This window comes from Symphalangus syndactylus, chromosome 11 (assembly GCF_028878055.3).
Source record: "Symphalangus syndactylus isolate Jambi chromosome 11, NHGRI_mSymSyn1-v2.1_pri, whole genome shotgun sequence".
Classification (NCBI taxonomy): Eukaryota; Metazoa; Chordata; class Mammalia; order Primates; family Hylobatidae; genus Symphalangus; species Symphalangus syndactylus.
This window is the reverse complement of record NC_072433.2, coordinates 74,745,930-74,761,109: the sequence shown is the minus strand read 5'-3', so window position 1 is coordinate 74,761,109 and position 15,180 is coordinate 74,745,930. Positions and strand designations below refer to the sequence as shown.

At 33.9% G+C, this 15,180-nt stretch overlaps 2 protein-coding genes across 4 annotated transcripts in view; one reads left to right on the top strand and one right to left on the bottom strand.

Annotated features, from left to right (window-relative positions):
- The window catches only part of RASA1 (RAS p21 protein activator 1), a 122,978-nt gene that overhangs the window by 33,966 nt on the left and 73,832 nt on the right, over positions 1-15,180 (bottom strand). For all 3 annotated transcript variants that reach the window (XM_055233024.2, XM_055233025.2, XM_055233026.2), the window contains exons 7-9: positions 11,318-11,370; positions 8,686-8,836; positions 4,856-4,934 (exon numbers count right to left, since the gene is read on the bottom strand). In XM_055233024.2, the coding sequence (XP_055088999.1) occupies positions 4,856-4,934; positions 8,686-8,836; positions 11,318-11,370 (283 nt within the window). The remainder of the gene's footprint in view (positions 1-4,855; positions 4,935-8,685; positions 8,837-11,317; positions 11,371-15,180) is intronic.
- Positions 1-15,180, top strand: part of CCNH (cyclin H) — a 101,658-nt gene that overhangs the window by 54,976 nt on the left and 31,502 nt on the right. The gene's annotated exons all lie outside the window — the stretch shown is intronic.

Here is a 15,180-nt window from a genome sequence, read left to right as displayed (position 1 = left end):
AAAATATAAAAAATTATGCAGCCAAAAAACACATGAAGAAATGCTCCTCATCACTGGCCATCAGAGAAATGCAAATCAAAACCACAGTGAGATACCATCTCACACCAGTTAGAATGGCCATCATTAAAAAATCAGGAAACAACAGGTGCTGGAGAGGATGTGGAGAAATAGGAACACTTTTACACTGTTGGTGGGACTGTAAACAAGTTCAACCATTGTGGAAGTCAGTGTGGCGATTCCTCAGGGATCTAGAACTAGAAATACCATTTGACCCAGCCATCCCATTACTGGGTATATACCCAAAGGACTATAAATCATGCTGCTATAAAGACACATGCACACGTATGTTTATTGCGGCACTATTCACAATAGCAAAGAGTTGGAACCAACCCAAATGTCCAACAACGATAGACTGGATTAAGAAAATGTGGCACATATACACCATGGAATACTATGCAGCCATAAAAAATGATGAGTTCGTGTCCTTTGTAGGGACATGGATGAAACTGGAAAACATCATTCTCAGTAAACTATCGCAAGGACAAAAAACCAAACACCGCATGTTCTCACTCATAGGTGGGAATTGAACAATGAGAACTCATGGACACAGGAAGGGGAACATCACGCTCCGGGGACTGTTGTGGGGTGGGGGGAGGGGGGAGGGACAGCATTAGGAGATACACCTAATGCTAAATGACGAGTTAATGAGTGCAGGAAATCAACATGGCACATGGATACATACGTAACAAACCTGCACATTGTGCACATGTACCCTAAAACCCTAAAGTATAATAAAAAAAAAAAAATATATATATAAAAAATTAGCCGGGCGTGTTGGCAGGCGCCTGTAGTCCCAGCTACTCGGGAGGCTGAGGCAGGAGAATGGCGTGAACCCAGGAGGTGGAGGTTGCGGTGAGCCGAGATTGCGCACTCCAGCCTGGGAGACACAGAAAGACTCCGTCTCAAAAAAAAAAAAAAAAAAAAAAAGTGAAACAGGATGGATGTTAAAATAGCAGTATTTAGACAGGCAGAGAGGAAGACTGATATGGTGATAGGAAGGAGCACATTAAAGTGTAAGACATTAGTAACAATACAGGCAAGGGTAAAGTAGGTACTTCTTGCTGGAAAGCAGAGAATCATTCATTCAATCAATATTTATTGAATATCTAATGTCAGGTACCGTTCTAAGCACTGGGAAAAAAAAATGCAAACAAAAATCTCTGTTCTCACAGACCTTAAATTCTACTAGGAAAGCATGCAGGAATGAAGGAAAATATAGGCATACCTTGGAGGTATTTCAGATTTGGCTCCAGACCACCACAATAAAGCCAGCCATATGAATTTTTTGTTTTCGCAGTGCATGTATGTTATGTTTACAACTATACTGTAGTTACTAAGTGTGCAATTGCATTATGTCTAACAATGTACACGTGTTAATTTAAAAATATTTTATTACTAAAAACTGTTGGGGCAACCAAGGTGGCTCACAACTGTAATCCCAGCATTTTGGGAGACCAAGGCTTCTGCCTTGGAATTCAAGACTAGCCTGGGCAACAGAGCAAGACTCTATCTCTACAAAAAATATTAGCTAGGCACGGTGGTGTACACCTGCAGTACTAGCTACTGGGGAGCCTGAGGCAGGCTTGCTTGAGCCCAGGAGCTCAAGGTTGCAGTGAGCTACAGTTGAACCACTGTACTCCAGCCTCAGCCACAGGGCAAGACCCTGACTCTGGAGGGGGAAAAAAAAAACTAACAATCATCTAGGACTTCAGTGAATCATCATCTTTATGCTGGTGAAGGGTCTTGCCTTGATACTGATGTCTGCTAAGTGATTAGGGCAGTGGTTGCCAAAGGTTGGGGTGGTTGTGGCAATTTCTTAAAAATGAAGTCTGCTGCATCAATTGACTCTTCTTTCACAAAAGAAATTCCCTAAAATGCTGTTTGATACCATTTTACCCACAGTTGAACTTCTTTCAAAACTAGAGGCATTCCTCTCAAACCCTCTTGCTACTTTATCAAGTTAAGTTTATAGAATATTCTAAATTCTTTGTTTTCATCTCAATAGTGATCACAGGATCTTCACAGGAGTAGATTCTATCTCAAGAGACCACTTTCTTTTCTCATCCATAACAAGCAACTCCTCTTTCGCTCCAGTTTCATCACAAAAGTGGAGTAATTCAGTCACATCTTCAAGCTCCACTTCCAAATTTAGTTCTCCTGCTATTTATACCACATCTGCAGCTACCTCCTCCTCAAAGTCATCTTGTAGTCTTGAGCCCCTCAAAGTTACCCATAAGAGTTGGAATCAGCTTCTTCCAAACTTCTGTTAATGCTGTTGTTTTGGCCTCTGCCCATGAATCACAAATGTTCTTAATGGCATCTAGAATGATGAATCCTTTCCAAAGGGTTTTCAATGTACCTTGCCCAGATCCATAAGAAGAGTCACTATTTTTGCAAATATAACATTATGAAATTATTTCTTAACTAAGGATTTGAAAGTCAAAATTACTCTGATCCATGGGCTGCAGAATATAAGCTGTGTTAGCCAGCATGAAAACAACAATCTCCTTGTACATCTCTATCTCAGCTCTTGATTGTAGAGTTGTTTGTTCTGAGCAGTAGGTTTCAACAGTGGCCTTAAAATATTCAGTAAACCAAGCTGTAAACAGATGGGCTATCATGCAGGCTTTGTAGTTCCATTGACAGAGCACAGGCACAGTAGATTTGGCATAATTCTGATGCTCCTAGGATTTTCAGAATTGTCAATGATAATTGGTTTCAACCTAAAGTCACCAGCTGCATTAGCCCCTGAAAAGAGAGTCAGTCAGCCTGACCTTTGAAGCTTCGAAGCCAAGCATTAACTCTTGCCATGAAAGTCCTAGATAATATTTTCAGATAGAAGGATGTTTTCTTTACACTGAAATCTGTTGTTTAGCACCTTCGACACTTATCTTCTGGATAACTGCTAGTTATCTTCTGGAAAACTAGCTAGATGTTCTGGGTAACTTGCTACAGTTTCTTTGCTTCACCTTACGCTTTTATGTTATGGAGATAGCATCTTTCCTCAAATCTTATGAATCAACCTCTGCTAGCTTCCAACTTTTCTTCTGGAGCTTCCTCACCTCTATCAGCCTTCACAGAATAGAAGGGAGTTAGGGCCTTGCTTTGGATAGGCTTTGGCTTAAGGGAATGTTATCCCTGGTTTAATCTTCAATCCAGACCACTCAAATTTTCTCTATATCGGCAATAAGGGTGTTTCACTTTATTAATCATTCATGTGTTCAATGGAGTAGCACTTTTAATTTCCTTCAACAACTCTTCCTTTGCGTTCACAACTTTGCTGTTTGGTGCCAAGAGACCTAGCTTTCAGCCTATTTTGGCTTTCACCATGCCTCCCTAAGCTTAATCATTTCTAGCTTTTGACTTAATGTGAGAGACATATGACTTTTCCTTTCACTTGACCATTTAGAGGCCACTGTAGGGTTATTAATTGGCCCAATTTCAATAGTGTTGTGTTTGCAGAAATAGGAAGGCCCAAGGAGAGGAAGAGAAACAGAACCAGCCAGTCAATGAAGCAGTCAGAACATACACTACATTTATCGATTAAGCTTGCAGTCTTCTTCAGGTGCAGTTCATGGCACCCCAAAACAATTGCAATAGTAACATTAAAGATCACTGATCACAGATAAACATAATATATAATAGTGAAAAAGTTTGAAACATTTTAAGAATTACCAAAATGTGACATTAAGACACAAATGAGCACATGCTTTGGAAAAACAGTAGCAATAGACGTCCTTGTTGCCATAAACCTTCAATTTGTAAAAAAAACTATCTTTGAAACATAATAAGGCAATGGGTAATAAAATGAGGTGTGCCTGCATATTAAAATGTGACAAGATTATGATGATTCTTGAATTTATATTTAGCTTCAGATTAATGATTCGTCACCCCCCACCAATTAACTGCAATAAGTAGTAGCTATAGCCATGTGAAATGAACTTGTTAGGAGGAAACATCAAGAAACTAGGCACACTACAAATCACTGTACCATTGCAGCTGGGTACCCAAAACCCTTAATAATCCTTTATGTCCCTAGAATAACAGTACCTCCATTTTCTACTTAGGAAAATTATTAATCCGTCTTTTGAAGCACCTTTTTCTAACCCCTGTTATACCATTTCCCTACCATACACTTCAGAAAGTGCAATGAGGAAGAAACAGAAGCTAATCACCCTAAGTGTTAAGCAACTAACATTTAACAGGCTCTCTTGCTAAAGGCCAATCTTTCCTTTTATGTTCTAGATTCTATTCATTTTTGTCTAGGACCCTATCTGTAAGACACTGCCACCACCCATCTCCCCATACAACATCACCCTCCTCTTTACTACTATACAGTTTTTACTCAGAATATACAGACATTCTCAAATTCTTTCACCATAAAACTACAGGCAAATAAACAAAGAAAAAGTGTAAACCATTTTTTGCCCTAATCCTCTTCTATCAGTATTTTTTATTTCCTTTTATTACTCCCCAGGCTTTAATAAGCCTGGCTGTGGTTTATCCCTGCTGTCTCTACTTTTGCCTCCAAAAAACTCACTCCTGGATCTACTGCAACTTACCTTCCTCCACGACTGCTTCTAATCTCAAAAAGCCACTAGGTTGTTCCTGATTACCTAAAATCAACATAGATAAAAACTAAAAGATTCTTACAGTTTACTTTCTAAAAAATCTAAATAATCTGTAGTTTTAAGTTGTATCCAATTTGAATTGTACAAATGTGTGCAAAAACATACCACCAAAATGCATTTTAAAATAAAATGCTAATTATTGCAATAAGAAATGCAACACTGACCTGCATTGGTACAGGTTCCTTAAGATAATATCCTTCAACAATCTGTTCTTTTCTATAGTGATCTATGATGTCCCCAATGCTGTTAAAATAAAAATTTCTAATATTAATCTGTCTCATAAAAATGCAAAATCTTTAAAAATATGTGTAAACTTTCTTACCAAGGATTATTAGCAAATTTTTTTCAAAGCACATAACACAAATACATTAATAGAATAAATGATCATAACATTCATATTATTTTAGAAAAACCAGAATGTTCTCAATATAGATTTATAGGCCAGAATACATGGCCCAGATTCTGATTTTCCATACCCATCAAGTGGGCAGCCAGGTCAACAATACCATATTCAAAGAGTCACCATAAATGAGGAAATGATTAAAAGTCTACCTTTTTTTCACCCTCAAGAGTATATATGAGATACTAAGAATGAAGAATTCACAGAAACATGGCATTTATTTAGGAAGCAGAGTTCAGGTAAATTAAGAATTTTTTATTATCACATTTACACATACTGGTTTTATATCAGAAACAGGTCATAAAACACATGAAAAGCAGGCAAAAAGAAGAAAAAAAAAACCCCAGCTAATCTTACATGTAGGATTATCACTATAGGGAGAAAAGCTTATTATTTTGATTAAAAGTGCTACAAATTGGGAAATATTGGGAAAATATTACAAAAAAATAAAATGACATACTGTATTTTAATATACATTTTAGTGAACCACATATTTTTTTAAATATAAAGTTGTTTCTCTATAATCAGTAAGAGCATTCTATTGTCCTGAATATGGAAATCTTGGAATTTTAAACCTTCCTTTAATATACTGGACAAATGGGAACTTTTGAGCCACCTAGGAAACACTTCTCCAGACAGGTTTTGTTTAACCTACTATATATATATAGTTAGAATATATGTGTGTGTATGTATCTTCAAGTATGTTATCTTCCCTATACTACAAAGTTAATTTAAACCAAATATAAGTAATGTTTAAAAACCAAAACAACAAGACCAGAAAAGTTAACTAGTAGTATGAATGAACTTAATACCAGAAGCAGCATTTAACACAAGCCACAGAGGGGTGTGGTGAAAATGAGATAAAAAAAAAGCATTATTAAAAGAACAAGCAAAGTTTTATGTTTTTAATAAAAAATCTAATACCATATAAATCCAAAATTGTTAAAAATGAAAATCAGGAAATATATTTGAAGATACAGATTCCACTAAAGACATGACTGTGTTTTAAAGCAAAAAGCACCAAATCTATGAAAATCAGTAAACATCAAAGGTTTTCGGGCTCAGTAACTGTAAAATACAATCAATCCACCGTAGCACCTCAATGTTACAATATAATTGCTTTCCATAAACTAAGAGAACAGGAAACCATTGGGAAGTACAGTTCAGATTGTCCAGGAGCAAATTTAAAAGTGTGTGGCAACCAATCAGATAGGTTTTTACCAATAAGCTAGACTTAAGAGTTTTTTTAACAATTACTCTTCCATTTATACTCTACCCAGAAACACCAAAATAAACAGTCAGGGGAGATAAACCAGCATTTTCTAGACATTCATATAAGTTCCAGCCATGAAATCAGATAGATTTACATCTCAGAAAACTAAAATATATTCAATGTAAACTTACTTTTGAAATAAATGTGAGTTTCTAGAGACACTGTGTTCTGTACTTTAATTTTTGTAATGCACTTAGCACATAAAACCATGTGCACTCTTCTTGAAGTCTAGATAAATGTTAATATTGTCTCCTCAAGGTCTAGCCAAAATCCATTGCCTTCCTTCTCACCCTCCACTGAGCTCTCATCTACTGATTCCCATGCATTTATATATCCCCTTAATTTATCACAGTCTGCATACCATACTTTCTTTTCTAATAAACCTGAGCACTAATAATGAAGAAACTGTATCTTTTTCTTTAATGTATTTACACAGGATTTGTACAGTATATTTCACAAAGTAGATAAGTCGATAAATGGCTGCTGAATTAAATTTGCTATTAAATGCCTCTTTTTTAAAAAAAAAAACTCTGAATATAGGAACATTAAAGTTATGTCTTAACAGTTTCTAAATGAAAGACATAACTACTATCCTTCTTTATCAAGGTCTCGTGTTTAGTTAATGGGGAGATGCGACAGCAGAGTATGGCTGTTAGATTTATTGAAAAATCTTTATACATTTATATCTAACAATAAACAATAAGCACAAAGATTTATCTTCCTAGGAATTATTTCTGACATTACTAATATTAATGCTGAAATGAAGTATATATTTCCAAAACAATTACAAAATCCTTCATTTTCATGGCACCTGATTCACATAATTTGGGGCTTTTTAAAAAAGTTTAATGTTAAAACTAGAAACAATAAGATGAATTTATAAACAAATTCACAGGGAAGAAAAATTATAAAAATCAAAGTTCTGGGGGTCAAGTCCACTAAATTAACATACATTTAACTTTTTTTTTTAAATCCTCATTTTGAAAACATAATATTGCAATAATTTGGACAGAAATCTACTTAAAATACTTCTTTTTTCATGTTCCATCATGGTATTTAGCAACAAAAAGCGACTACCTTTACATGTTTCACCGACTGCCTCCAGTATGTAGGAAGAATTTCCAGTTTTGTGTGATGTATCATAAGGAAGTTTAAGTTAGTAACAAAACGAACTTCAAAAAAATAAATTCATGTAAATTATTTTATCTTTAAAAAGGATCTCAATATGGACATTTATTCAGTTAAGAAGATGGTATGTTTTCAATGCATTATTTTGTATGTTCTAAATCTCCAGAAAACTGGAATTGGGAAAAATTACATTCTTAAAGAGCTCAAATTGCAGCTAGCTGTATTTTCAGTGAGGACATCTAGAACTCAGATTGTCATGTAGAAATACTCAAGCAACCTGTGTATGAGGTAGGCAAAAGGGTACAGCTGCCTAGACTCACATCTTACGTTTGATGTCTTTTAACAGTCAACTGAGCTTCCAGCAAGCAACTAGAAGAACTTGTTTTTGTTTTTTCTTTTTTTCAGATAAACAAGCTACAGAATCTCTATTCACTCAAATGTCTAGTTTGACAAATTCTAATTCGGATAGAGAATGCTGCTGTGGTACTGAGGGGTTAAACTAGGCAAATATAAGCATTTTAGAACAAGATTATGCCTGCCTCTGAAATAGGAAATAAAGTTATTAGGTATAGGAAAACCTTTACATTCACAAATGAAGATTATTTTCTACTTGACAGAAAAATTGCTGACATTCTATCATATGGTTTCTTCTATTAACTTATTTTCCTAATCAAGTAACTATAATTCATTCTGAGTTTTAGGACAAACAATGAGTTTACTTTGAAGGTGAGAAGTAAAAACCAACAATCACATATAAGAAATGTCAACTTGAGAACAACTCAGTTACATGATAGCATCTGTATAGTAAGTCTCAGGTATCTTTAGAAACTTTTTTTTTCCTACTAAAGTATCTCACTGATAAAATAATGTTGATATATTTTCTTTTCCTTAGATATTTTGCTCCTCCTACAGATAATACATGGATTTAATAAATTTGTTGCAAATAGCTTATGTCTAATTTTTAAAATCACAAAAATTGTTTTGGAAGGAAACAAAGTGTAAGTTACTAATTTGTATTCATATTTGACACTGTCTAAAGAATTCTTGGGCATGACTATTATGAAATTATATTGAAGGTCTTATAATTTTTAGAAGTTAGAAACTTTTATATAATTTTGACTCTGAATACTGTATTATCAACATTTCAACTATTTTTGCCAAAAGTAAAAGATAGCTAAAAAATTATGACTTACCTGTTATAATACCGGCCTCCCATCATAAACTGATTGTTTGGCGTTGGACATATTTTAAATCGCTGAATATTTTCATTGGTCCGGAAATAAAGTGAATAATCACCAGGAGTATTATCTGAGGGCCTCACAAGAAAACTGCAGACTTGACCAACTGTAAAAATTAAGCTGTTAGTTTTTCCCTAATTATCAAATAAAAAAGATGTTAAGTAGTATTATTACAAAGTGCATTCAAAGTCATAAACATATGTAAATTTTCACCAGGAACTTGTTTTTTTTTAAGATAATTTCTTTCAAATTTTCTGGTTTATGATTCACAACCATCCCCATTGCTTGTCTGCTATCTCTCTGGTGTATCTTACCAGCTTCAGTACATAAAAATAGAGAGCAGAAATTTTGCAGCAGTAACTTCTGGTCAGTAATATCTACACCTGTCATAATTTGGAAGGAACCTAAGCACAGTTAGGGAATACTGGCTAAAAATGCTAAATTCTGTATGTAAATCTTCGTAATAAGAAGATTCTAAAAAGTGGAGACCAGTTTGCTTAAGAATACTCTGTGCTTGATCAATGTTTTCTATTAATCATTAAACAGTAATGACTGTGCCAGGCACAGTGGTACATGCATATAATCCCAGCTATTCAGGAGGATCACTTGAGCCCAGGAGTTTGATACCAGCCTGGACAACACAGCAAGATCCTGCATCTTAAAAAAAAAATTAAAAAGTAATGACTGTAATAAAATAGTACCAAAAGCTTTTTATAAAGGTAGATTCAAAACAACTGAAATATGTGTATACATTATCAAAATCAATACACATACACTATGTTTTATTCAATAGGTATGCTCCTGAAAGGAATTATAGAAGCAAATTATCATATATTAAATATGTCATATTAATTTTAGAGAAGTATTTCTGGTATCTTTGATTGGCAGTGACTCATAATACTTAGATGCTCTGCCTTTTCTCCATGTAAGTCCAAATGATCCAGAAAAGATCAAGACTTGATTGTTTTGAGGAAAGCACAATGAATGCTTAGATTATAAGATATAATTTGGGGGGTAAATTACTAATAGTTCCAATCATCCAATCAAGGCACTTATCAAGTAACTTCACGTTCAGTAAAAAGAAAAAAATAAATCTCCTTAAACTGAATCTTCAAGGCTTAATACATAAGTAAACATAATAATTACAGAAATTGATTGTATAATATGGGCCAAAATGAAAGTGTTTCTAAGTTGATACAACAAATCTTAGTGACAAGAATCCAAGATACTCTCTAAATTTCTTCTAGAATATGATAGGAATTTCATGCAAAACTGTGCATGCAAGTGCTTATTTGTACTTCTCAGGAGAGAAAATCCCACCAGATCCTCAAAAGAACACATGACACAAAGAAAATGCAAACTAATGTAAGGAAATAAACTTTAGCTCCTTTTCAACCTTGTATGCCTTAAAACAAAAGTACCTCAAGTACTTGGTGGTACAAGTTCCAAAAAAGAAACATATCCAAAATTCAATAAATTCACTAAACTACATATTTTTGGTTCCATACTGAAATAGCTGACAGAATGTCATTTTGGTTTAAAATTTCTTCTCTATTACTATCATATAGCATTATCATAATCTTTTTTAACTTATTTTTTGAACCTACTTAACCTGCATCTTCACAATAAAATTGAGTACTTCAAAAACTATCTCAAATCTTTCAAAAGAATAAAGTATTAATTTAAAATGCAATGCTTTATGGATTAAAACAATTCAGATTACCTCTTTAACAACTAGTGTTATCACCACAAGAATCTATTTCACTAAATACAGAAACTATTGAATAGTCAACATTTTTGAAGAACTGAAACTTTTAAATTACATACTAAAGCTTAAACTTGTCTGAAATCTTTGTAAGATGTGGTTTGCCAAAGAAATGCTTGGTATTTAAATTAATTCAGCCTTAAATATTTAGTAAGAACAAACAATGACAGGATGGTTAAAACCACAATACAAGTCAATTTTTACTTTGTATTTATAAGCACAAGAGTTTTGGGAAATGTTAAAATTAATACATATTAAATAAAGCTCAATCATATAATTCCACAAGTATACAAAGATAAATACAAGAATGTCTGCTATGGCTGAACTGCAAAAGAATAAAAACAATACAATATCCTTCTACTGAAGACTAGTTAATTATGGTATTTATATAATGAAAAGTTTAAATCCATAAAAGAGAGTAATGAAAATTTTTATCTGCAGATACAGAATCATCTCCCAATATATATCTAACATGAAAAAAGTGTGTTGCATGTTCCTGTCTGTGTATGTGTAGGGATGAGAAAGATTCACAGAGACACAGAAAACTTCTAGAAACATATGGGAAAAAAAACTGTCACCTAGTGTTACTTCTGAGGAAGTGGACAGGGGCCTGGGGTAAAAGAAAAACACACTTGACTAAATTTTATAACACATGTATGTTTAAAATATAAATAAAAACACCAGCTTCTTAGCACTGGACACAAAATTATAACATGCATAAACACTAACTGAATGCTAAAGGCAAAACACATGATAAATGGTTTGTTCACTTTTTTATTCTCTTTAAATAGACATTAGAAAAGCAAGTAAATAAGTAAGTACCTGTCATTAGTAAATTATAAGCTTCCTGTTTGGAAATCTTCCCATGGAACCATCTTGAAAAAGAGAATAAATTAGATATATAAATAAAGTCCTTTTTGCTGTTATATGATCAAAATTAAACAACCAATATAGTAAGTTTAATTCAAAGTGATAAAGTAAATGTAATTAATCAAATCATCTCATTCTTATTACATTTTAATAAATTTTATATACATATTATATTTAATTTCAACAAAATGTAGTAAAACTAGAAACTATCAAATATAAACTACAATTTTCATTATCAATATAAAAATGGCAACAATTTTTAATCCTGATAATAACGGACTGTTATAGGTCTTTTTTTTCTTTTTGTGGGGTAAGGGGAAGGAGGAATAGTACAGATAGAGCCTACTCCAGAACTTCCCTGAAAAAATTAATGAATTCATTTCTGAATTTTCCTATAACATCTGATAAATTCTTTCTTCAAATAAAATCAAGATATTGACTCTTACTTTGCTGAAAGTCAGAATATAAGATTGGGTGATAAGAATGAGTGGATACCACCATCAAGAACTGAAAGAAAAGAAGGACTTAGTGTTCCCAACTCTATTTGAGCTAACAGCCTATCAAAACTAGGTTGCTATGTATTTTACATTCTGTATTCTTAAATTAAGCCTTTAGAAATTATTATAAATGGCATCATAGTCAAGACATAGAGCATACAATAACCTAAGTAAATTTTACTTTCAAATAAAATGATATATCTGATTGAAAAAGTAATTACTAGTCATCAAAGTACATAAAATCACCTCTTATTTACCTAAAGGCCTATTATCTATCTTGCTGATTAACACATCTTAATGCCAGGCTGACAATTCCCGATCACCTATCTACTACTTTGTTGGATCTTCTTAGGGTCTACAAGTATTTTTAATAATAAAGAGCAAGCTGGAAAGTAAACATACGACTAAAATATGTAAGTGCTCGAAAGTCCAGTGTGACAGGTTTAGAGGTCATTCACATTGTTTTAAATGATCCATACAATTATTACTGGTGAAGTATGAAAATATACCTGAATTTTTAAATTTTCACAAGAATGAAAAGGTAAACTTTTCTTTAACATCATTCCAAGCATTAACTCACTAATTCAGATCTCCTGGTACTCCCTGTGTAAATTTTGAATAATATAAAGCAAGAATACAACAACTAAAACAGTTCAGACTACAAGTAGTGAGGTTCTATACTGCATTCAAGTATAGGCTAAATGACCACTTACTACAAATGCTAGAGCAGGATTGTTATATTCTGGAGGAGTCAACTACACGACCTGACCTCCAAGGCTAATCCTCTACTTCTACAGTTTGAAAAAAATTCAAAAAAAAGAAGGGTAAAAAAATGATAGGGTTTACAGATGAACAAGATTATTTAGCATAATCACACAGTCTGAAGCCAAAGTGGCAATATCTCTTTCTAAAGGTTTGCGTTTCATTTTTCAGACATTTATTCCCATATAAAATTTATGTATTTCAACCACATGGTTTGCAACAGTGATAAAAAAATGAGTCCCTGCTCTTATGAAGTTCCCACTCCTAGGCCAGGCATGGTGGCTCACACCTGTAATCCCAGTACTTTCGGAGGCCAAGGCAGGAGGATCTCTTGAGCCCAAGAGTCCAAGACCAGCCTGGGCAACATAGTGAGATCCTATCTAACTATAGAAACAATATAGAAACTATAATAAGCGCAGTGATAGGTAGTGCTGAAGGCATTTTGGGAATAACAGAGAAGGGTACCAATACTGTTGAGTGTGTAGAGAAGAAAATAAAGGAAGATTTTCTAGGGGGAAGTGATGAATGAGCTAAGTATGAATGGAAGAATTCTGGCCTAGGAAGCAGCTTGAGCAAAGGTATAAAGAAAAATAGCTAGCAGCAATGGCTCACACCTGTAATCGCAACACTTTGGAAGGCCAAGGTGGGAGGATCACTTGAAGCCATGAGTTTGAGACCAGTCTGGGCAGCATAGTAAGACCTCATCTTTACAAAAAAAAAAAAAAAAAAAATTACATTTGCCAGGTGTGGTGGTACACACCTGTAGTCTCAGCTACTCGGCAGGCTCAGGCAGGAGGATCACTTGAGCCCAGGAGTTTGAGGTGAACTATGATAGCACTACTGCACTCCGGCTTGGGCAATGGCAAGAACCTATCTCTAAAACAATAAAGAAAAAAGTATTATGCATTTGAAGACCTACATGCTGGAGATTAGGAAACTAGAGATGATAAGTGCTAGGAGTAGTAAGGGACAAAATAACCAGATAACAGATTCTTTTTTAGGCTCTGCTAAGGTAAAGGTGGAGAATCCGTATAAGATTAAATTTTTTAATTTTTATTTTTTCTGTTTTTATGGGTAATGTATACAACTATTTTGTATATTTTTATGGGGCACCAGTGATGTTTTGATACGAGCATATAATGTTTAATGATCAAGTCAGGATAACTGGGGTATCCATCACCTCAAGCACATATAATCATTTCTTTGTATTAGGCATATTCAAATTCCACTCTTTTAGTTATTTTTAAATATCCAGTAAATTAGATCTTATTCATTCTATCTAGATGTATTTTTGTACCTATTAATCAGCCATATTGTATCCCCCTTTCCCTGCTACCCTTCCCACCTTTTGGTAACCATCATTCTACTATCTATCTCCCTGAGTTCAATTTTCTAATATTTTGCACCCATATGAGTGAGAACACATGGTATTTGTCTTTCTGTGCCTGGCTTATTTCACTTAACATAGTATTTTCCAGTTCCATTCATGTTGCTGTGAATGACAGGATTTCATTCTTGTTTTTGGCTGAATAGTATTCCATTGTGTGTATGTACTATATTTTCTTTATGCATTCATCCACTGATGAACACTTAGGTTGATTAAACATCTCAGCTATTGTGAATGGTGCTGAAACACAGGAGTGCAGCTGTCTCTTTGATATACTGATTTCCTTTCTTTTGGATATATACCCAGCAATGGGATTGCCAGATCATATGGCAGCTTTATTTTTAATTTTTTGAAGAACTTCCATGCTATGCTCTATAGTAACTGCACTCATTTACATTCCCACCAACAGGGTACAAGGGTTCCCTTTTCTCCACATCCTCACCAGCATTCATTATAGCCTATCTTTTGGACAAAAGCCATTATAACTGGGGTGAAATGAAATCTCATTGTAGTTTTGATTTGCATTTATCTGATGATTAGTAATGAATGGTGAGCATTTTTTCATATACCTGCTGGCAATTAAGGATTTTAAGTGAAAATGTGATTCAATCTAGGTAGATTATTCCAGCTACTGGATAAAAGGATTTGATGAGGCTAAAGAGTCAAGGGAGATCAACTTGGAGGTTACTGCTATATCAAATCCTGGCAGGAGATTTAAAAAGGCCTGAACTAGAATGTAGTTATTTAAGATTTGAGAAGGCGGTAAACATTTAAGAAATACTTTAGGAGATAAAATCATCAGGACTTGGTGCCTATATCATCTAAATAGGGAGCTGGAAAGAAATTCAACCAAAGTTATACCATCTATTTAATCTCAAAGGTTACTTGTGGATGTTACTGAGGACACTTTAAAGAATTTAAAGTACTGCCACAGTCTCTATATTAGGAAATTAAAGGGAACAAACATACACATAAAATAAACCAACAGTGCAAATTTAAGTTATGCTAAATACCAATTAAGAAACTACATAAAGTTAAGAAAAATGGAAGAATGACAATGCTATCAGGTAAAAAAAGACTTCCGAGTGAAAGTGGGGTTTACATTTTATACTACAAGAAAATTGATGTGGCTTTAAATGTTTACTGGCATTTAACCTACATTTTTAAAT